The sequence below is a fragment of the Asparagus officinalis genome, chromosome 5 (assembly GCF_001876935.1).
Source record: "Asparagus officinalis chromosome 5, Aspof.V1, whole genome shotgun sequence".
Lineage (NCBI taxonomy): Eukaryota > Viridiplantae > Streptophyta > Magnoliopsida > Asparagales > Asparagaceae > Asparagus > Asparagus officinalis.
The window spans coordinates 13,078,022-13,101,043 of record NC_033798.1 but is presented as its reverse complement, the minus strand read 5'-3'; the positions used below and the strand labels follow the sequence as shown (position 1 = coordinate 13,101,043).

The 23,022-nt window shown below is 36.8% G+C and overlaps 1 protein-coding gene across 1 annotated transcript in view; it reads right to left on the bottom strand.

Moving 5' to 3' along the window:
• Positions 1-22,686, bottom strand: part of LOC109841538 (NF-X1-type zinc finger protein NFXL2) — a 28,360-nt gene extending 5,674 nt beyond the window's left edge. Inside the window, exons 1-12 of the mRNA XM_020410499.1 lie at positions 22,495-22,686; positions 19,446-19,894; positions 16,662-17,151; positions 12,029-12,142; positions 11,909-11,964; positions 9,214-9,280; positions 7,620-7,712; positions 6,627-6,712; positions 6,369-6,531; positions 6,130-6,291; positions 5,744-5,934; positions 2,152-2,233 (exon numbers count right to left, since the gene is read on the bottom strand). Of these exons, the coding sequence (XP_020266088.1) occupies positions 2,152-2,233; positions 5,744-5,934; positions 6,130-6,291; positions 6,369-6,531; positions 6,627-6,712; positions 7,620-7,712; positions 9,214-9,280; positions 11,909-11,964; positions 12,029-12,142; positions 16,662-17,151; positions 19,446-19,894; positions 22,495-22,686 (2,145 nt within the window). The remainder of the gene's footprint in view (positions 1-2,151; positions 2,234-5,743; positions 5,935-6,129; positions 6,292-6,368; positions 6,532-6,626; positions 6,713-7,619; positions 7,713-9,213; positions 9,281-11,908; positions 11,965-12,028; positions 12,143-16,661; positions 17,152-19,445; positions 19,895-22,494) is intronic.

Here is a 23,022-nt window from a genome sequence, read left to right as displayed (position 1 = left end):
TATAATTATACATGTCTTGAAGTTCATATCCATTATTTTTTTCCTACTGTTTAATTATTTCAGCCATCAACTGTAGCAATTTAACATTTATAATATCATTCGTATCAATTTATCGCAAATGTAAGAAATTGCAAACATATGCACGGTTTTGTCGCAGGCCGAAAAGTTAGGGATCAAATGACAATTTAAAGTTCTTGAAGGTTATATTAAAACAGGCCAAAAGACACTATGTTTGTTGGATGTTTATGTTGCACAAGTAATTCCTTTTTGAAATAATCCTCATGAGCTTTAAAAATATGTTGTTTCATTTTATGCTAGTCACCTTACAAATTTTTGAAGCATGTAGCTTGGACAAGACTACTGTTGCGGATATTGGATTCTTCTAACTCCTTGACTTAAATCTTCAGATGTTTGAGATAAGATGATCCAAACTGTTTTGCTAAAATACAGTCTTTATCTTGAGAGCATACTATGGTATAAAATAATTGTCAGTTTCTTTAATAACTTTCTGACATTAGATTGTAGTCATTTTCGAAATTTTAGACAAATCAATAACTATAGTTGGGAAGATGTGGAAGCCTATAAAATATCAGACTTGGAATCAGTCACACAATCTGGGGTTTCTAGCCTAAATTTGCACACCCTGACTTAGAAAATTCTAGAAACAAGCTTTTCAATTACTACAATACATCTTGGCTTTAGTAGGTTTCCAAATTCCAACACCAAACTTTTCCCACAAGAAGTAATCCAGGTAATATACCTAAATAAAATACTATAGGAATAGATAAATTTTATCATTTTTCTTCAAGACACTTCATCATTTTCATGTTTATGAAAAAATTTAATAACATAAAACAAATAAACCACTTGCAACGCACGTGCACTATACTAGTATTGTTAAATTTGTTTCAACTCCTATCATGACATGTTATGGAACAAGAAGTACTGCTATCAGCCGACAGTGAAATACTTAAATGGGCTATTATCTCCAGATTATTACATATCGAGAGACTTTGATCATGTTTAATTGAAGGCATAACAAAACTGAGGATGGACATTATGATGATTAAACATACACTATAGATTTTATATATTCATTTGTGAAGGCTCATTGTCAAGTCGTGAGATTCTTCAAAATTAAAAGGCTCATAAAACCCTTTCCACATATTAACCAAGTAATTTTAATACGTGAAGCAAATCAAGTCAAGTATGTGTAGCGTGTTGAAGCAAATAACTTAAATTAAAATATTACTCCCTTCAACTCCAATTGGATAAGACGACCCTAAAATCACTCATTCCCACTTGCACTTTTTCTAACTGAAGAGTAGAGTCAATATCTATGTCATGAAACCTGACGAGAGTACTAAGACTACCATGCAAGTGTAGTGATTGGCTTAGGACCTGAGACTTGAAAGGAAAGTTCAAATTTTGTCAAAAAAAACTTGTTGTGACAATTATAAACTTGTGACTAGGGAGTATTTTAAAGTCAAATAGTAGAGATAAGTACAAATTTTGGAGTTATTACCATTTCGAGTATCTTTCTAGATTTTGGCTAAAAGGATTTCCATGAAGCAACTACTTGTGGACATTCTCCCTTAAGCTATAGGAAGCATTTCGTTGACTCACCACCATTGACCTGTCAGACAATAGGAGAACTAACTCCACAGTAGGAGGCCCATCGATAAAAGCAGGCTATTGCATCTGTTTATGCAGTACAATTTTACCAGTTCACTGGAAAATTAAGTAAGTTTACTTGTAATATTCCTATTTTTGAATCTGACTGCAGAGTTGCAAAAGATTAAGAAACATAGTAAAGAATTTTTGAATCTGGTACCCAGTATTTCGACTTAATTTCCTGATGGCCATAGTAGTTAATTAGTTGGTAGGTGCTTCAGTCCATTCTTGCAAGAATACATGAAATCTGAAATTGATTACTAAACAACTAATAAGGAGGTCAACTTTCAGATTGTTTTGTGTGCTTCCTGTGATATTTTGTACGATAGGTGGCCCAACAAAAATACTGCTTATATGCATACATAATTGAATACTGAACAGTGAACCCGTTAAGAAAACCCAAACGAAGCATCACCTTGAGAAAGGATTGATAGTTTGATACATCAAAATCATAGAGCAATATGTTAGAAATTTTACCTTCTTGGTACACTGATTACTCGAAGGGCATTCTCCAGGATGGCATGTTTCAGAGCATAGGTGTGGGCACTTTGGTAATTTTCTGCAAATTGTGAAAATAAAAGCCAGTCTTCAATAGTTCTATTGAACAAATTAGATCACAAAAAAGAAGTTCTATTCACAGCCCATGTTTTAATGTGGTGTAGGATAGTCAGCTGCCTAGTCCAGCAGCATTAGGAGCAGATATAGGCACTTAAGCTGTTATACTGCAGACGAAGGCAGGAGCCCTCTAGCGAGCCCAACGCGTCTTTTTCTCTTTTTTCCTCTTTTTTTTAAAGAAAAGGTAAGCCAACACATTGTACTTTAGATCTTCTCAGTAATAATGACTGTAAACTCCTAAGGAAATTAAAACTTAAAACATTCAAAAGTTTAAAATAATAATAAATAACAATGCATAATCTGTCAAAATAACAGCAAATTTGATCAAAATAGCAATACAACATCAGAGTGAAACTTTCTCATTAGGTGGTAGGGATTTAGAGCTGACCAAAGAAAAAGAAAATACAGAACAGGAAAAGCACAGAGCTGATTCGGTATTATAGTAATAATAGGGCCAAGTATTGAAATCTTCATATAGGTGAGAGTTTCCTGACTCTGTACTACCGGTGTTGGAGTTTCTTTTTTTTCAGTTTTTTGGTGTTGCATAGCCAGTATCTAAAATTTAAAAAATTGAAACTATTAAAGGTACTTGATGAATTAGATTCGGTTTAAACGAATGATTGCTTAATCGAATAGTTAACTTATAGTAATTCACAAATATATATGGTATTTGAACTAATAGTCTCACTTGCATAGGCATTAAAAAATAGCTGGGCTTACTGTACAACAGGTCAACATCAATTGTGTTATTAAGTAGTTTAAGTGCATATGTTTGCCTACATGTAAATGAATGGAGATTCGTCATTTGATTAGTATTAAAGCCATTCAATTCCATTTTTCAAGGATCAATCTAGAGAATGAAACATACTCTGGTAGCTAACTAGAATTTTTCATCCCAACTTTGATAGGAAGAATTAGCATATGGGCACAAAGATATATAACAGATTTCATAAATATGAACATAAATCCTTTTCCCAACAATTTGCCTAGTGCTCTGCCAACCGATGTTCATATTGGTTGTTATGAAGAATCAAATGCCTTCAATTGGAATCAGAAATTGAATAAGCGAAAAAACAGTTGGACAGCATAAATTACAATCACTATCATGAAAAATTAAACAGGTAGTAAAACCAGGGTATAACACGGCCATAGTTAACGAAGATGGTTTATTACACACTACGAAAGGCCTTCAGAGCCTATATGAGGAGTAAACAATGGATGGAAGCCGAACTACATGGACAAAGGCGAGTAAGTGATGCAGGACACAATCACTATTCAGATTTCATCTGGATTGGATTGAAGATAGATTTGTTATGATTTTATATTTGGTTTTGGTTTTAGATAGGTGATAATTAGTTATTTTGGTTAGTTGTTTTCATTTGAATTGTGCTAGGATAGAGTATGTTGGATTATTTTCTAGTTAAGATTGAATTGGTTTTTAGAGATAGGATAAGTTTTTGAATTTGTTTTAGATAAGAATTCCAAACTCTATAAAAGAGGGAGGAGATTTTTGTAATGTAGTAGAGAGCTTATGAAGAATTTATGAAAGTTGAGTAGAAGAAAATATTGTGTGATTTTTCTAAGGAGGAAGCCATTGTTTCTCGGTGTGAAGCCGAAAGGGTTAAGTATTAGCGTGTGAATCCGACTTAGCTAATGGTTAGATGTCTGTAAGTGAATCTGATCTAACCTCATTTTATCTTACTTTGTTTGTCTTTTATTTTATAAAAAAATAAAAAAGAAAAGAAAAGATAGTGTTCACGGATACTGTTCATCTGAGAGTTCTGGGTTCTGGCACTTCTCCGTCCCTCACCATTTAGTATCAGAGCAAGTTCATGTGATCCATAGTTATTATGGGTAAATATCCGCTTTCTCCTTCACAACAATATGATTTCAATCCAATAAAGTTTGATATTTTATCTTATTTTTGTGGTTTTGATGGATATGAGGAGTCATATGATTTTGAAGTCTGGATTCAAGATATGGAGGATATATTTCTCATTTATGAAATGTCTAAAATACAAAAGTATTTATATGCAAAGTATAGGCTCAAGAAAGAAGCTCATGAATGGTGGTCTAGAAATTATTCAGGCTATCGTTCAGCTATCTATTCATGGGAGCCTATGAAATTTTTTCTGAAAAGGAGATATTCTTCTCAATTAACTAGAAGATACTTTTGTTTCTCTATAAATCATGAAGAAAAGTCAACATGAGTGCCTCTACCCCAATTAGATTTGGCCCTACCGTCGAAGTATGAGTTCGCTACAAAGTTAGAAACAAAAATAGATGCAAAGTTGGAGATGGAGCCAGAATCAAAGTCTGAATCTGAATCTGAACATGAGCCAGAAAAATATGCATATCAAAAGATCAATCCATAATCTAAGCCTAAATTTGAACAAGAAAAGGAAAATTCGATGATAGATTTAGAGCCTGAAGTTGAGCCTTCAATAATGGACTTTGTTATATCAGATACTCCACCAACCCGTTATCGAGTTCTACAAATATTACTGAAGACTTTGGAGACTATTGAATTAGAATACATAAAAGTTGTAGAGTTTATCACATTATCTTTATTTAAAACTAAAGGTCGAGTTTTCTCCAACAAGGGGAGAACTGATGTAGGACACAATCACTATTAAGATTTGATCCGGATCGAAGTTAGATTTGTTATGATTTTAGATTTACCTTTGGTTTTAGATAGGTGAGAATTAGTTATTTTGTTTAGTTATTTTGATTTGAATTGTGTTAGGATTGAGTTCGTTTGATTATTTTCTAGTTAAGATTGAACTGGTTTTAGAGATGGATAAATTTTTGAATTTGTTTTAAATAAGAATTTCAAACTCTATAAAAGAGGGACGAGATTTTTGTAATATAGTAGAGAGCTTATGAAGAATTTATAAAAGTTGAGTTGAAGAAAATCTTGTGTGATTTTTCTAAGGCAGAATCCGTTGTTTCTTGGTGTGAAGCCGAAAGGGTTAAGTGTCAGCGTGTGAATCCAACTTAACTAACGGTTAGATGCCTATGAGTGAATCCAATCTAACCTCATTTTATCTTAATTTCTTTGTCTTTTATTTTATAAAAAAAATTAAAAAGAAAAGAAAAGATATTGTTCACGGTACTGTTCACCCGAGGGTTCCGGCGCTTCTCCGTCATGCATCAGTGAGCTTGTCACCGGGGCAGATGACAACTTTGTAAATACATTGTGTAGTAAAATAGAAACAAATGGCACCAAGCTAATTGTGCGAGCTTCCTATCATGCCTTTCATAGACTGCGACTGTACAATAAACAATGTAAAACTAAACTACATCCAATGACCCTACTACTAAGCAGTTAATTTCTTATATGGTAAGCAAAAAAGGCTAGTTTTTATAAAAGAAAGTTAATGAGGTAAGTGGCAATCACCGAGGAAAGAACCTAATGCAATAAAAAAAGGAAGAATAATTGTGCAGTACTTACCTATGGCATGTACCAACACAACAACGAACCCGTTGTTGCTCCTTGTCGCTCAAGCTGTTATAATAAATGCACTCAAAAACATGCACCATTGAACCACAATGGCATGTCCTTTTGATCAGGGTCTTGCAAGGAGGACAATCGTTGGAGTGACACGGTAAAGGGCAAGGATGCGGACATGGTGGCTCCCTAACCTGAAATCAGCGCACCTGAAGTTAGGATTGGGTGACGTCATTGAGGTAATTTTTTCAACTGAAAAACTAGAAAAGCGAATTTTTTTCTTTTGCTACAAGAGTTGACATGAACACAAATAGAGGAATTGTGCATAAACAAATATCTCTCTCATAGCCCCATGACCATAAAAGCTCCAATGAAGTTACAAAATCAACCTTCTGGCAAGGAAGAAAACAATCTTCACAGCGCTCTTCCTGTCCTTCATGCTCCGTAAGTTCCAGAAAATGACAAGCTTTGGTGCAGTAATGGTTGCCACAAAGGAGAAGATACCCACACAAGTTCTGACACGAGAATTGCACTGTTCTAGAGCAAATCATCTAAAAGGCAGAATATGTGATAAGAATGCGTATATACTTGGCAATGAGATATCATGGAAAGAAGATGACAAACTAACCGGACGTTCTTCACCAATATGTTGACCACGACACGGTATCAAGATAACTTCTTGACAAGGAGGACATGGTGATCCAGGTGTACTTTCGATGTGCCTATCCCTTTGCTTCTTCTTTGGTCTCAAAGTAAATTCAGGGTTGGGAGGAGGTATGGGACCATGACATCTAAAAGTGAGGTGAATTAGTCTCATCATAAAGAATGAAGATGATGATAATGATGATGATTTCAATACATAACAGACAATTAAGTAATTCCATACCTCTGTTTACATGTATGGCCACAGGGAAGTCCCTCCCCACAAATCAATTTACAAGGTGGGCAAGCTCCATAATGGCATTTATGGGGCTGGCAAGAAAAAAGGGTCAAACACACATCTAGAAGTTAACAAGCCAGTTAAAAAGATATGAGACATTATATTTCCCAAAAAAAAGCATGAACTACACACACTGAAAGAATATCAATTCAGATTAAAAGCACACCAAACGATTAACTCACGTTAAGAGTATAAAGTTATACTCCTCAAACTTCACCTCAACATCTAAATGTTGATGTAGTGTTAGGAGACAAGATATTAAAGCAAGCTAGGTTTCAGGTCTTGCTGGCCACGAATTTAAAGTAGATTTAATAAAAAAAAGATACCACTCCACGAGTCCAAGTTTCAAAGGATGCTCAACTTGTAGGGATACATTAAGAGTATAAAACCATAACCTTCAACCTTCAGCTCAACTTCGGAGTTTTGGCATAGCAACAAGGTCCTCTGACAAATTACAGCCTAAAAAGTAGGCTATTAATGTGAAGTTAGAAAAGCATGAGTTGACTTCAAATTTTAAACAGGCTAAAATTGGGCTATAAATGTAAAGTGAGAAAAGCATCATGAAGGGCTATTAATGATTCACTATGGGAATATGATCATCTGTAGGTTTTCTACCCTTTTATAGCATTCACAGATTAACATAAACACCTTAAATCATATTATTTTTACAGGGATAATAGGCTGGCAATGTTCCCACCATCATATTTCAATGTAACCAGTGTAAAATCAGAGTTCCATATACATGAATAAATCTAGAAAGTCTTTTAGAAGATGCAACCATAACTTTTGATTTAAATTTTTTTACTTACTTCGACTGCTTGAGGTCAGCCAATTACAACAACAACAAAGTCTTTATCTCAAAAATTTTGGGGTGACATCAGTCAATTGTCACCAATATTTCGTTGATAAATATTCAAGCAAAAAAAAATTTGTAAGTACCCGGCATTCAGATTTGTGTCTACACAGCCGAGATATATGACATTGTTTGGGACATCTAGGTGGCTTTTGACTCCTTTCCACCCCACATGGAACCTGAACGCCAAAAATGAAAAAGATGTTGCCAATCAGATAAATCCTATTGAGGACAAACTATAAATTCCAAATGAGCAAAAAAAGAATTTGAATTAGTATCACCAGAATCTAGGTTCTGGGAGTTAAAAGTAATTTATATTTATCATATATGTGTATAACAAAAGATTTGCTGGAAACATAACATACAATGGAAACATCCAATCCAGAAATAATATTCAAATCTATATTAGAGTATTCCCATCGTTGTTCTGACACGTGTGGAGCTTTTTGAAACCTTTCATGCAATAAACCCATAAAACATACACTTACTGGGATGTCCTTCCTCCACTTGGTATCCAGTCTGCTAGAGAAAAATGATCTACGACATTGTTTGTTGAAATTATGTACATCCAAATACTAGAGTAAGTGGCTCAATTAAGAAAAAAGAGTACTCTCTATCATGCAACTCCTCTGAAAGACTACAGTACATCCATGCACAAGCTCATGTGGCAAGCACACAAACATATAAATACATAACAACAGGCAAGTGCAAAAGTATAGAATTAAGTGTTAGCTCTTTAAGTGCCTTGCGATGTATAGCATCAAATTTGAAACTCTAAGCATTAAATGAAGATGCTGAAAAGTTAAAAGAGCATTTGTGTTGCTCAATACGCAACAAAATCGACGCAAAATAACTGCCTACTGCTTTATGTCCAGAAACTAAACCAAACAACCGCGACGCAAATGATGTTCCTACTCTTTTTCTTGGAAAGACATCAAAAGATGAAGATTGTTAGATGTTGTTGCTAATGCTCCATACACATCGAATGAATCCAATGGAAAGGACTGGAAACTACAGATACTAGTATGTTACTATGTAGGTAAAAGAAACATGAAGCTTTATCTTAAATTAAACATAAATCTTGTTGTGTTTATACTATTAAACATTTGATATAAATCGCACATTTTTTGACTTTCCTAGCCTTCTTTTTAACGAATTTCTGAATTAAATCAGGATAGTTTAGAATAAGAAATATGTAATAACAATAAGAAGAAAGCCTTTATCCAAAAAATTTGGGGCTGACTTCATTAATCCTACTCTTCAATTGCTTTCTATTATGGGTGATCTCCTACATTAAATCATTGCACTGCAGCACCAACGCAATGCGTCAGTAGGGATACCCCCCAAGGAATATTCTGTAGGATTCATTTCACTAGATCCAACTATGGTTTATGATGGCAATTGGCTACCTAAACTCAACCTTCTTCCTTTATCATAGCTTGGGAGAGACAATAAAAAGCTAAAACATTAAAGCACAAAGACTTGAAGAGTTAAAAAACAATACGCAGTGAAAGCTGAATTTACACTCAATATCTGATTCATTTTTGGAGAATCAACTGGAAGATTGAAGACTATTTGAGTGTTTCCAATTATGAAACTAATAGATGAATTTCTATCAGACTAACTTGCAGCAAAAAAGAATCGTCAACAAGTGTCAAGATATTGAGTGGTAAGACCAACCTCAAAGTGTGTTTCTCCACATGAGCATGAAATGGACACCATCAAAGGACAAGGAGCACAATCACCTCTATCAAGAATGTAACAATGTTTAGGAATACAGTTCAAGCAATAATAAGAAAATTAGAAAGAAAAATGGACAGAACGTTGTTGATGCAGGAATTACTACATTGAATCACACAAAAGAAGAGAAAGAGCATGGTGAAATAAAAAAGTAGATTAACTTCAAGCATCAGGAAAGAAAACATCTATACATAGGTTGCCGATAAAAACATCACTGACCAGTGAGTCTATCCGAATAGTGGCTACCGCCTACCAAGACATACGAGCAAGAAAGAGATATCCTACCAAAGTTTGTAATCTAATCTTGAAAGGAGCAAGAGAAAGAAAATTGCTTAAAATTTCATAGATATGTACAATGTGAACATGTGACGAACTTATTTACAAGTGCAATTAGTTACATCAAATCATCAACCAAGCCAATTTTCTTCCGACAAGGCTTCAACTAATATTGCTGCTGATAAAACTGATAAGGGCAAGGAATGAGATAATTACTTGGTGATAACTTGGTAATGAAATAGTATAGAATTGGAATTATGCTAACTTAATGTTTCAAGATACTGGAAAGAAAATCTGTGAAGTGGTTCATGACACTTATTCTATGAAGCAACACCTATATTGGATCTTCTATGTTTATAAAGATAGTGTTAGTTTCAGATAAGGAGAGAAGCCGCTTCAAAGATATGAGGATAGTGTTAGTTTCAGATAAAGAGAGAAGATCTGAAGGAGTACTATAGCCACTTAAAAGATGGATTGATGAACATAATCAATATCATCCAGTCCACTTACAAAGGATATTAAACCTCTTAATAGCACCGAGAACATTTGTACATTTGCGAATTCCTCTTCAGTCTGAGCTCTTTCTTCAAGCTGCTGTGATCTAAACATCTTGCTGCTGAAGGCGGTCTTTCCACTCTTCACGGTATGTTCTCCAGATTATCATAGACCACAGATCCTTTGTCCACTTCTGATGGTTCTACTCATGCGAGGTTCGCATCGCTTATCTCTATCAGACTTGATATGTCTACTAGAAATCATGGTGACTTTACTCTGTGTGGCCTATGTTGTTGTGTTGGCCTTACAGGTTGTAGTTTTGGATGTGGTCAAGAGGAATCTTGTAATTGTACTTACAAATTGGTTGGACCAATAATACAGTAGATTGTGTTGGGAACTTTGTGATAAACCAGCACATTCACCAAATCATCTTCATCCTAGTCAGTGTACATGCTTGATGGCCCTGACTTTTCTACCGCAAATTACTCTCCTGCTATGCCTTACACTGTGCTCATGTTAGTCCTACGAAAACAAGGTATACCTTGGACATGGCTACCCTGGTCATCCAGATATGTCATGATTTGATAGTTCATCTCCTTATCTTCGATCATAGATTCAGGTGTCTCTACTTACTTGATCAATAACCTAACTTAAATTTTCACATTTAATTCATCGAGTTCTATGTCTGTTGTTGGCCCTCACATTGTTAATCCAAAATCGCCTCTTACTTATTTAAGTTGTAATATGTTCAAGATGTCCCATTTAATATGCTATATGCTAGTCGCTTGACGAAAATTATGAATTTCTCAATAATCTTTTGCCCATCTTCATGTGTTTATCTTCAAACTAAGAATACGATTAGCAGGGGATATGATTGTTGTAGTCTCAATTGACTTCATTGTGGTTATCAACCTATTGTCACCACTGCCGATGCTGCATCTGATGCATCACCTCTCAGTGACATTATATGTAAGGACAGGCACCTCTCAGGTTTATACAGTTAATCAATCTTGTCAACTAGATCTTTATCTAAACTGAAATGTTCTAGTGTTAGCTACGAAAAACAGCAGAAAACACCATAATTCGTCTTTTGAGATGAAAAGAAAATGATTTATAGTTCTCCATTTGAAGTTTTTCTACACTAATAGCTGGGCTCCTATTCAACTCAAAACAGTTTCTGATTTACATATTTTGTAGTAATCTACATTGATGATTATTATAGATTGACATGGGTTTGTAATGAAAAGACAATATGAAATTCCTCTTTGTACTCACAAAATTTAATCAAGAAATTATAAATCACTTTGAAAGTTCTATTGAAGTTTTGAGGCTTCATCATATCTTGAGATATATGCAAAATACTTTACAATACTACTATTCATCTTATTGAATTATTCAGCATACACACCATAACAAATATGGTACTCTTGAGAACAGTTGCCAGTTGCCACTCACTTGATTTGCTTTCCTATTTGATTCATATACATGATCCCAAAAGTTACTGCCTTACCAAGCTGATTTTCTTATCGCTGCATATTTTTTAATAAATTGTATGTCTTCTTCTGTCTTCAATGGTCAAACAACTTCTGTTGTTATGCATAAAAGACAAATTTATTTGATTTACCCTAAGAGTGTTCAGATATCCGTGTTCTGTTCATCTCTCAAAATCAGGATGTGATGAATTAGATTCACGGATTATTCAACATGTGTTTTTAGGCTATGCTAAAACTCAAAAAAGTTATCATTGTTGGAATCCTCGTACACAGAACCTATATTAGTCTAGGGCATGATGAAGCAAAATATTATGCAGATACTACACTTGCAGAAAATGAAATCGAATATGAGATTTAAAAGGATAAATTACCTATGGCATGGAGAAGGACATTTATGATTGTTACACCGAAGCTTCCTTCCACAAATCTGAAATGCAACCTTTTAGTGTAACTGTATGGAACAACATGGACAAAGTATTTATCAGAAATACCTCTGGGCATGATGGGCAATCCCCACCACAACAACGACGCCTACAAGCATGTCTCCCACAATCTCGCGTTCCTTGACATTTCCTCTCACAAACCAAATCTTGATAACAAGGAACCTATATTAGATTGAGGGTTAAATTTTGTTTCTTAAATTTAAAAGAAAAATAGTTATACTCACATGTAGTTAGTAACTTTCATATACTAAAAGACTAGAAACTATTCAACGATAAACTAGGTACAAATTACACTTTGAATGCCAGGAACCTAGAGACTGAGTAGTGAATGATAAGCACGTATTACTGAAGGATTTAAAGCATAAAATTATCTTAAAATTTTTGAGAAAGATACCACTGTTAGTGTTACCTCCTTAATGGAGAAAGATCCTTTCCAATGTCAAAACCGTGCAGTTAAAATTTGTTTAGAAGGCAAAAGTTCACTTTAATTTTCGTCAAATTATAGATCAGGTTTTTGCAAGTAAAGGACACCTTTTTGTTGACTGGTTTTTCTTGTTTCAAATGAGTTTATGTCTATATAGCACCGGTACTTTAAAGGAAAAGGTGTATTAGTACCGATACATATCACATACTTCATACTTGGACACTCAAATAATTGATGGATACATGTCAAATACTCTTTTGATCTAACATATGTAACATATTAGAGCCATTTTGTAGACATATTGTAGATGTATCCAAAAACACGTAAATTGGAATATATGAATGATGTAGACTCGAAACTCTTTTGATTTTGAAGTACCTTGCTTTTATATAATTCAAAAGTTCCTTGATAAATAATATAATTTTTTACATAATTGATAAACATGCAACACGCATATATATAATAAATATATAATTGTTATAATATCCATGACATATTACTATACTAAATTTCAAGGATTTGCCTTGTTCTAGGGCATACTTGGGTCCTAGTTTCTAGAATTTGTCATTTCAGTGTTTGGTAGCATCTTGCACCCTATTTTATATTTGTAGTCATGCTTTACAAGATTTTATATTTTTTAAGTCGTCCATTTCTTATATAGTGTTTCCATTAGTTGTTGTTCTGTATGATTTCCCTATAACCCACCTTTGTTCCCATTTCACTACATCCTTGTTTTCTGGATTATATCAGAAGATACAAGAAAATATGATTTCCTCCAAACACATGACGCTAGGATGCATTGAGAACCTTGTCTTGATAAAAACACAAATTCTTCTGAAATATGATGTCCAGACACTATAGATTGCCCTGAAAAGAGCTGGATTTTATGAAGATTCTGATACGTTCATATGGATGGGCACTAAGTAAGATGAGAATGGAAAATAACAAAACCAAACGAACTTAATTCAGAAGGCAACCAAAGTTAACCTTTTCTTGTTGTTAACATCAAATTATGGATCAATATTTTTGTAGGTACGGGACACATTTTTGCTGACTACCTTTTCTTGCTTCAAATGGATTTCTGTCTATGTCATACATTACACTTGAAAGGAGATGCTTTAGTATGGGTACTTATCCAATAGTTAGCACTTCGATATTTGATAGTCGCGGATACTCCTTTCTTGTATCCTATATTTTGCCACATATTCTAGATGTAACAAGGATAACATCGCACACCTATAGAATGTTAAATAAAAAGAATTGAATACATGAAAGGTGGATTCACAACTCTCTTTGTGTTTTGGATACCTTGTTCTTATATAACTTGTATAATTTAATAATAACGGATATCATTGTTCACATAAATGATTAAAAGATAAATAAATAATATATAAAATTCTATTATTGTTGTAACCATGATGTATTGATGCACATGTATATAATTATATGTAGATAATTATATTTATGGATGTATGCACGTATATGTGTGTGTATGCCTTTTGTTGCATGAATTGTACATATGTCTATTTTGTCAAATTTTGTTATATGAGTTATATCGCAGTGCCCATATCATATTGTATATATCCCATATCAATATTCATGTTATACAGGTTTCAATCTCTCTCTAAGTGGGGCATCCCTTTTATAGTTTTTCCATTAATTGATCTTAAGGATTTCCCTACTACCCACCTACAGTTCCCATTTGATTTTACTATATCCTTATTCTCTAAAGTACACCAGGAGGTGGGCAGAATTCAACTTTCCTACCAACAAAAACATTAGGAAGTATACATGGAGTGTTCTAGGTAAAGAATTATTATTTATGCATTATAGTATAGTTCAACTATACTATAATGCCAGAAATCAATAGAATAAGCAGTGAATTAATGGGTTCGCATTAAAGTGTAAAATCATTTAAAATCTTTAAGAAAGATACCATTCTTAATGCTCTTCCGGAGTGAGCATAGATAATATATTTCAATTTTTCAAAATGGTGTAGTAAAAAATATGGTCCAACAAAAGAAAGTTACGTCTAGGCACACACATGCAATTTGGAATTATACGAAACCAACCAAAAAAGTTGTTTTAGACATTAGTAAAGCAGTTAATTTGGAACACAGGAACATGTGGATGACCAGTCACATATGGTTGTCTTGAATCCCTTGAATATTGTGGATGCTAACTTGAGTCAGCTATAATCATGGTTGATTGTTAGATAGATGGACTTGAATCTTGCTCTTAGAACATTAAGTTCTTTTTTATTAAAATAATATGTTCATTTGCATTGTTCTCCAAAGAATTTTTCTTTAATGTGAACATACATACATACCTACACACGTACATAAACATACCCTGAGAGAGAGAGAGAGATGGGTATGCTTGGTACCAAGCACATAATTTGTGCTTGGTAGTGAGGTGGCATATTCTCCTCCACTCATTCAAATGGGAGGACCACATTCACATGGGTTGGGAAGTGCATGGGAACACCATATGAATGAGTGGATAGGAATGTGTCACCTCACTACCAAGCACAAAATTTATGCTTGGTACCAAACATACTCATTTTTCTCGTACGTACGCACGCACGCACACACTTACAATAGATTTTTCAAACCAGAAATGATTTCATTTACGTTTTTCTCTTCTGTGTGTGTGTGTATGTGTGTGTGTGTGTTTATTTCGACTATAAAAAAGTCGTTTTCTAATAAGTCTTGTGACTTATCTTCTTTGTCTCAAGCCTATGTTTTTTACAAATTATCACAAAATCAATTACTTAACAAGTATCATTTGAGATCTGTACTTCAATATCAGGGTACCTATCCTTTTCTTAGTGATATAATCAAGAATTATTGTACGACACGAGGAATATTTGATTTCAAACCAAGGTATAAGAAAATTCATAAGTCACATACACACACACATACACATACATACATACATACATACATACATACCACACACACACATACATACGTACGTACGTATGTCATGGTTTTAAATATCGGCCAATAATCCGATATTATCGCCGAGTTATCGGATTTGGGAGCTTTCCGCTAGGATAAGTAGGATTTTTAATCGGTTATCGTTTTTTGAGGTTTATCGACGAGTTATCGGCGATAAAGGCACTTATCGGCCGATAAGTAGGCTCTAAATATCGGTTTTATCGGCCGATAAGTAGGATTTGAGAGCTTTTACTTTCTTTTGGATTTGCTCTTTGAATGTTTACAAATTATGAACTATTTGTTACTTTTGGAATTTGGTTGATTGGTGATTAGCTTATGTTTGTTTATGGATATTGATAATGGCTCATAACTACTAAATATCAACTTAGTAAGTTAGTTTATGAATCTCATGATTAAACAATAATTATGTAGATGTGTAGATGATTCTTCATTCTTGATGTTATCTTATTATTTGCTTGTTTATTATTCTATTTTGACTAACATTATATTTTTTTTCAAGCTTATGTTTGTTTATTATTTGCTAGTATATTACTCCGATAAATACTACTTATCCCCGATATAATCCCCGATTTCCGCTATCCGAGAAGGATTTTGATCGTCCGATAAATCCCCGATAACCGATATTTAAAACCTTGACGTATGTACGTCTGTGTGTGTGTGTGTCTTACTCTTAGAATATTAAGTTCTTTTTTATTAAAATAATATGTTCCTTTGCATTGTTCTCCAAAGAATTTTCCTTTTATGTGAACATACATACATACTCTTTTTTATTAAAATAATATGTTCCTTTGCATTGTTCTCCAAAGAATTTTCCTTTTATGCGAACATACATACATACATACCTACACACGTACATAAACATACCCTCTCTCTCTCTCTCTCTCTCTCTATATATATATATACAAATTTCTAGGAGTATTATTTATGCAACCATATTTTGTTGTATCTCTAGCATTGCATATATAACCATATTCGTATTTCTTTATTGTTATATCCATCCCATACATGTGCTCTGTGTTTTCAAATTTTGCCATATCCTATATCTGTGTCCATGTTTACAGGTTCATGAAGTTCTCTAAGTGGTCATTTCTTCTATAGTGCTTCCATTACTCATTGTTCTCTAGAACTTCCCTATCATCCACCTACTGCCGCCATCTCACTACATCCTTATTTTCTAAAATAAATATGATTTCCTCAAAAATGATATTAGGAAGTATAATGTTTCTAGAGGTAAAGATAACTATGCAAGTAAAATAATAATGAACATTTTTACAGAAGGCAATCGAAAGCTCACCTCTTTCCTCAAGCTCCCACACCTACACCCCTTCATCACCACAGTCCGACACGTCTCCACGCACACCCCTCTATGGCACCTCTCCGGACACCTGTGCCTCCCGCAGGCCAACATCTTCTCGCATGTAGAACCACAATTTGGCACCTCAACATCACAAGCAACCCCTTTATACTCCTTCTTCCCACAAGGACAAGTCCTTCTCCCCGTCAACGGGCACTCCCCGCACTCCCCCTCATGGCACCCTCTCTCGCACCTATGGCGCCCGCATCTCAACATCCCCTCACACTCATTCTCACACTTAAAACCCCTCTCATAGCACTCCCTAATCTCCTCACTCTTCCCACATCCACACTTGTACCTCCCCTTCACTTTGCACGGCGAGCACGGGCCCTCGTGGCATTTCTCCGGGCATTTATGGGAGCAGAGAGTGCAGGAAGAAGCGCTTCTGAGCACACCGGCGGGTGTCGGGGCGGGATCCCCACAGAAGCACCTGGTCTTGACAACTGGGGGCAAGGGGGGCTCAAGGGCCGTGGTGGCGAGACGAGCGACGGCAGCGCGGTGTCCGCAGCTGGGGCTGAAGGTGGTCGGGCCGCAGTCTCGCGGCAGGGCGGAAGTCCAGGGTCAGCGATGGGGGTTCTCCGAGCTGCCGCTAGAGAAGAGGTAGGAGTCTGGGAGCTAGGAGATTTGGGAGAGGGTGACGGCACTTGGGCAGTGCCAGGTGGGGTGGAGGTGGGCGGTAGGGGCGGGGGCGGCGGTTAGGTTTGAGGGGTTGAGTCTGAGGAGGGACTGGTGGCCGGAACTGTGATTGGGAGGGAGGTGGAAGGACGGCGTGGGCAGGAGGAGCAGGACAGGTGGGGTCGAGGGCGGATGCGGACGATGGACCAGATGAGCAGCGGTGAAGCGTAGGAGGAGGAGGAGGGGGCGAGAAAGATTTGATTTGAGAGATCGCCGCCGCGCGGCGCGCGATGGAGGAGGAGGAGGGAGTTAGTGGTTGAGTTGAAGGTATGGTGTGACGATAGGAGAGAAGAGAGTTCTCGAGAGGAGGAGGGGGGGTGGAGGGATCGTCGGCGTCGCTGATGTGTGAGAATCGGAGTCCGAGGAGGACGGCGGCAGTGGGCGGCCATGGCGATAGGGATCTTCTGTTTCTTGTTTGGATCTGTTTTGCTGATGGGGGTCGTTGATACAGGGCTGTTTGGGATTCACAGTGTTATGACTTGGGGAAGGGAAGGAAGCAGTGTAAGATTTTAGATCAAATTTTCTTCTATTTTTCTCCTCTACACTTCTAAGGGCCTGTTTGTTTCACCAAGTTTATGGAATAGGAATGATATTTGGACCTGACAGTGACGTTTTCATAATTAATGGAATCCAACTGAATCCTAATCTCAAGTTTGGTTCAAAAAAAAATTATAGAATTGTTATTCTATAAAGTGGCTCAAACAGTGGTAATTTCAGGAAACCCAAATCCGTTCTTTGAGAGAGGAATTGGGCGTGCTTTCTGACACCTCTCCCAATTCTTATTCTAATTCCTAACGAAACCCTAGATCTGTTGATCCGTGGTTTCCCCGCTGTTCTTCCCCCGCCACAGCGCTCTCTTCTTCGCGCCTCTTCTCCCGCCGCTCGTCGTGGCTTGTGCGTGGTCGTGTCTGGAACTCGAAACCCTAGCTCTGGTTGAGCCATGGTTTTTTGCGGATTTAAATGTCGAATCGGCTTCTCCCTCTAAATCTGATCCCGCCTCTGGTTGAGCCGTGATTTCTTTGTTTTGCTTTCCAACTTCTTGTTGGTGGGTTCCTTGGCTTTGGTTGTTGGTGATCCCTTCTCGAACTGGTGTTGGTTCGGGTGGGTTTGTTGGCTACGGTGTTCATCTCGGCTTTGGTGGGTTTGTTGGGTTTGTTGCTTGGACCTCGACATTTTTGTCCCCTCTGCAGCTTCAGGTATACGATTTTCCCCCTCTTTTTGTTCGTAGTAATTCATTATTTGGGAATTTTAAAAAAGAATCGGGTTATGTTTACTAAATTTCAGTTAGTTGTGTAAAATATAATGCAATTGTTCGCATCGATATTGTTCTATTTAGTTAGTTGTGTGATGAATGGCAGTTATGATTACTAAATTTCAGTTAGTTGTGTTGTAAGGACCGTGATTTTTGATACTGGTTTAAATACTATTTCTGATATTTTAAAATATTTAATTATTATTTTTAAAGGAGTATCTGTATTTTTTCTTGATTATCTAGAATTTTCTATGATTTTAAAATCCAATTTCATATTTATTATTAATGGTATTGTTAACTATAAATTTAGTTGTTAAGGTAAAGATTTTTAAATTAATATTTGGATATTTACTATTGTATTATTATTATTGTCATTATTTGTTGTTGTTATTTATTATTATTGTTATTCACTATTCTTATTATTGTTATTCATTATTATTATTCAGAATATTATTTTGGAATTTTTTCCTCTTTTATTTTCTCATTTGAATTTGAATTCTTTCCATAACTCCAATCAATCAATTCCCTAATCACCTTTTAACTATTTCCTTTTCACTCCCTTAATTTTCTCCCCCGAAATCACGTGCATATCACTCTCTTCCCTTCCAAAAAAAAAGAGAAAATCTTTATTTTCTCCCCATACCCGTACACCCTCTCTCTCTCTCCATCAGTACAACCCCCAAAAGAAAATCCCCTCTTTTTCTTCTTCTTCTTCTTTCTCCCAGCACCGAACCCATCTCCACCACCAAAACCCACGAACCCAACACCGCTCCGCCTCCGTCGAAATCGCCGTTCACCGCTCGCCTCCGACCACAACCCCGACGAACCCGCGCCCAGCCGGCCTCCGCCTCACCTCGCCGCCACAGCAAACCGCCGCCGCCCTTAGCTGCAGCACCGCCGGCAAACCACCACCACGAACCGAACCCGTCGTCGCCACCAGAGCCGCCGCTCCTCCTCGCCGGCAACCACCCGACAGGGCAACCACCCGACAGTCCCGTCTCCTCCAGCTCCTGTTCGCCGTCTCCAGAGCCCCATCGGCCTTCCTCTTCCCGCTGTTTGCTGCCTCCGTCGACCCCTCCGACAGCCTCGACGTCGACGACCCCCAGATTCGCCTCAGATCCCGCTGCCCGTCGCTGGACAGCCCCTCGCCGGAGTTTCTTCGGACACCGCGCTCTCCGCGTTGGATCCGACCCTCGTCGTCAATGTCGATTCGTTCGACGAAACTCCGAGGCAAGATCCCGCTCTCCTATTTCGTAGTTTGGTTATTTACATTTTTATGAATTATTTGCATAGTTTAATTATGACATATTTATCTGCGTGAGATTGTTTGTTGAAGAATATTAATTATATCATGGTAATATGATAATGACATTTTTAGAAAAATTATAATGAATTAAAAGAATTTAGTTCGGCAAAAGAATCATTTTAGATAATTATAATAATTTAAAAGAATTTATTTTGGAAATGAATTAGTTTAGTTTAATTGTTAAGTGAAATAATTTAAAATGAATTTATTTAGAAAAAGATTATTTTCTGAATTATGTAGATGTTGTTTATGATTTATATTTCTTATTTTGATTATCTGATATGCTATGATATTATTGCACATGATTTGTTGCATTGATTGTTTCATGTTGTGATTGAGAATCATTAGGAGTTTATGACTATAGTGACCTGTATGACACAGTTAGGATCTAGAATCCCGTGTGTAGTTGAATTGGAATTACGAGAATTGGGATGAGAAATCTTGGTCCATGTGAGCGGTTGTGATTGTTGATGTATATTCCGGGCTCGCGCTGGTGAAGTTTGTGTAGTCACCGGGGTGGGTCCGAGGAGTTGTGATATTATGATTGTAGTTATTTTCCAGGCTCGCGCCAGTGTCTTGTTTCGGCCTGGGGTGGGTAGGATGGCTAGTTACATGACCTCGTTTCTTGGCTAAATATGAATTCTTGTGAGATGTAGGACAATTGTGTTTCTTTTCATACATAGATCGGGGTTGATATTTAATTATCTACAATTTGAGACATATGGTATATACATGAGGGTTTCCTTGTTTGGATTATTTCGCTCGACGTACTACGTCTCTTGTTGTAGATTTTTAAGTATTAATTCCATCTAGTGTATGCCCTTATGATTTGGATGATTAGACTGATCGCTAGCTGCATGATCTCGTTACCTGATCGATTTTGGATGCTTTATGTTATCATGATTTAGTAGTGTTTTCATGTTGATTTGTGGATTTCAGTTGTACGTTCTTTTGTTGTTTCTGTTATCGTATCGTTTTTCGCGTTGGATTTCCGTTCGTTCTATTTTCTTTGTGGGGTCGGGTCTTGCCGTGCGCCATGCACCTGACGTACACATGTTTTCTCTGGTGTACGCCAGACTTAGATGAAGAACAGGTTCAGCTGGGAGATCATTAGGAGCCAGAGGATTCTCAGCAGGAGTGCCCTGCAGACGGATCAGAAGAAGCTGAAGCTTAGTTATTGGTCCTCCGTTTTCTTTTGTACTACCTTCCATTTCTATTTGATCAGTGTATTTTGTATCTTTTCAGTATTCATTTGTTCATATTTGTATAAGGGCATGTTTGACCCGTATTTTATGTCTCGGATGTTACCCCATTTGTGATATGATATTTCTTTATTCTGAGTTTGTCTATTATATTCTTGCTATCTGTGATCGGGGACCTGTGACTTCGCATTGTACTTATTTCCAGACGCTTAGCGTATTGGATTGAGAAGAAAAGAAAAGAGAAAAAAAAGTAGAGTATATTTCTTCTCAATCTAATACGTCGCGGGCTTGTTCACGCTCCGGTTCCCGTGTATTTTGGGAAGCGGGGCGTGACAGGTTTTTTTGGTGGCCCATGCAGGTCACGGTCCCGAGTCCTCACTAGTAAGAATATGGTAGACAACTTAGATACATATCATATTTCATCCGTGAGACTATCCTTGAGCCCTTATCCTATTTTCTTGATAGATTTCATTTCAACCCTACCTAATCACTTTTTGACTCCGGATCTTTCCACTATTTCTTGTCTCGTAACTTTCCATTGTTCCTTGTTTCTTGTCTCCTTTGTTTATGGATATCGTCCCATATCTGTCCTTTGGTTTTTATTTTAATTCCGAGGACGGAATTTGTTTTAAGGGGGGTAGAATGTAAGGACCGTGATTTTTGATACTGGTTTAAATACTATTTCTGATATTTTAAAATATTTAATTATTATTTTTAAAAGAGTATCTGTATTTTTTCTTGATTATCTAGAATTTTCTATGATTTTAAAATCCAATTTCATATTTATTTTAATGGTATTGTTAACTATAAATTTAGTTGTTAAGGTAAAGATTTTTAAATTAATATTTGGATATTTACTATTGTATTATTATTATTGTCATTATTTGTTGTTGTTATTTATTATTATTGTTATTCACTATTCTTATTATTGTTATTCATTATTATTATTCAGAATATTATTTTGGAATTTTTCCCTCTCTTATTTTCTCATTTGAATTTGAATTCTTTCCATAACTCCAATCAATCAATTCCCTAATCACCTTTTAACTATTTCCTTTTCACTCCCTTAATTTTCTCCCCCCCCCCAAATCACGTGCATATCACTCTCTTCCCTTCCCAAAAAAAAAGAGAAAATCTTTATTTTCTCCCCATACCCGTACACCCTCTCTCTCTCTCCATCAGTACAACCCCCAAAAGAAAATCCCCTCTTTTTCTTCTTCTTCTTCTTTCTCCCAGCACCGAACCCATCTCCACCACCAACCCCCACGAACCCAACACCGCTCCGCCTCCGTCGAAATCGCCGTTCACCGCTCGCCTCCGACCACAACCCCGACGAACCCGCGCCCAGCCGGCCTCCGCCTCACCTCGCCGCCACAGCAAACCGCCGCCGCCCTTAGCTGCAGCACCGCCGGCAAACCACCACCACGAACCGAACCCGTCGTCGCCACCAGAGCCGCCGCTCCTCCTCGCCGGCAACCACCCGACAGTCCCCTCTCCTCCAGCTCCTGTTCGCCGTCTCCAGAGCCCCATCGGCCTTCCTCTTCCCGCTGTTTGCTGCCTCCGTCGACCCCTCCGACAGCCTCGACGTCGATGACCCCCAGATTCACCTCAGATCCCGCTGCCCGTCGCTGGACAGCCCCTCACCGGAGTTTCTTCGGACGCCGCGCTCTCCGCGTTGGATCCGACCCTCGTCGTCAATGTCGATTCGTTCGACGAAACTCCGAGGCAAGATCCCGCTCTCCTATTTCGTAGTTTGGTTATTTACATTTTTATGAATTATTTGCATAGTTTAATTATGACGTAATTATCTGCGTGGGTTGTTTGGTGAATAATATTGGTTTAAATAATAGATATGTGATAAATAGT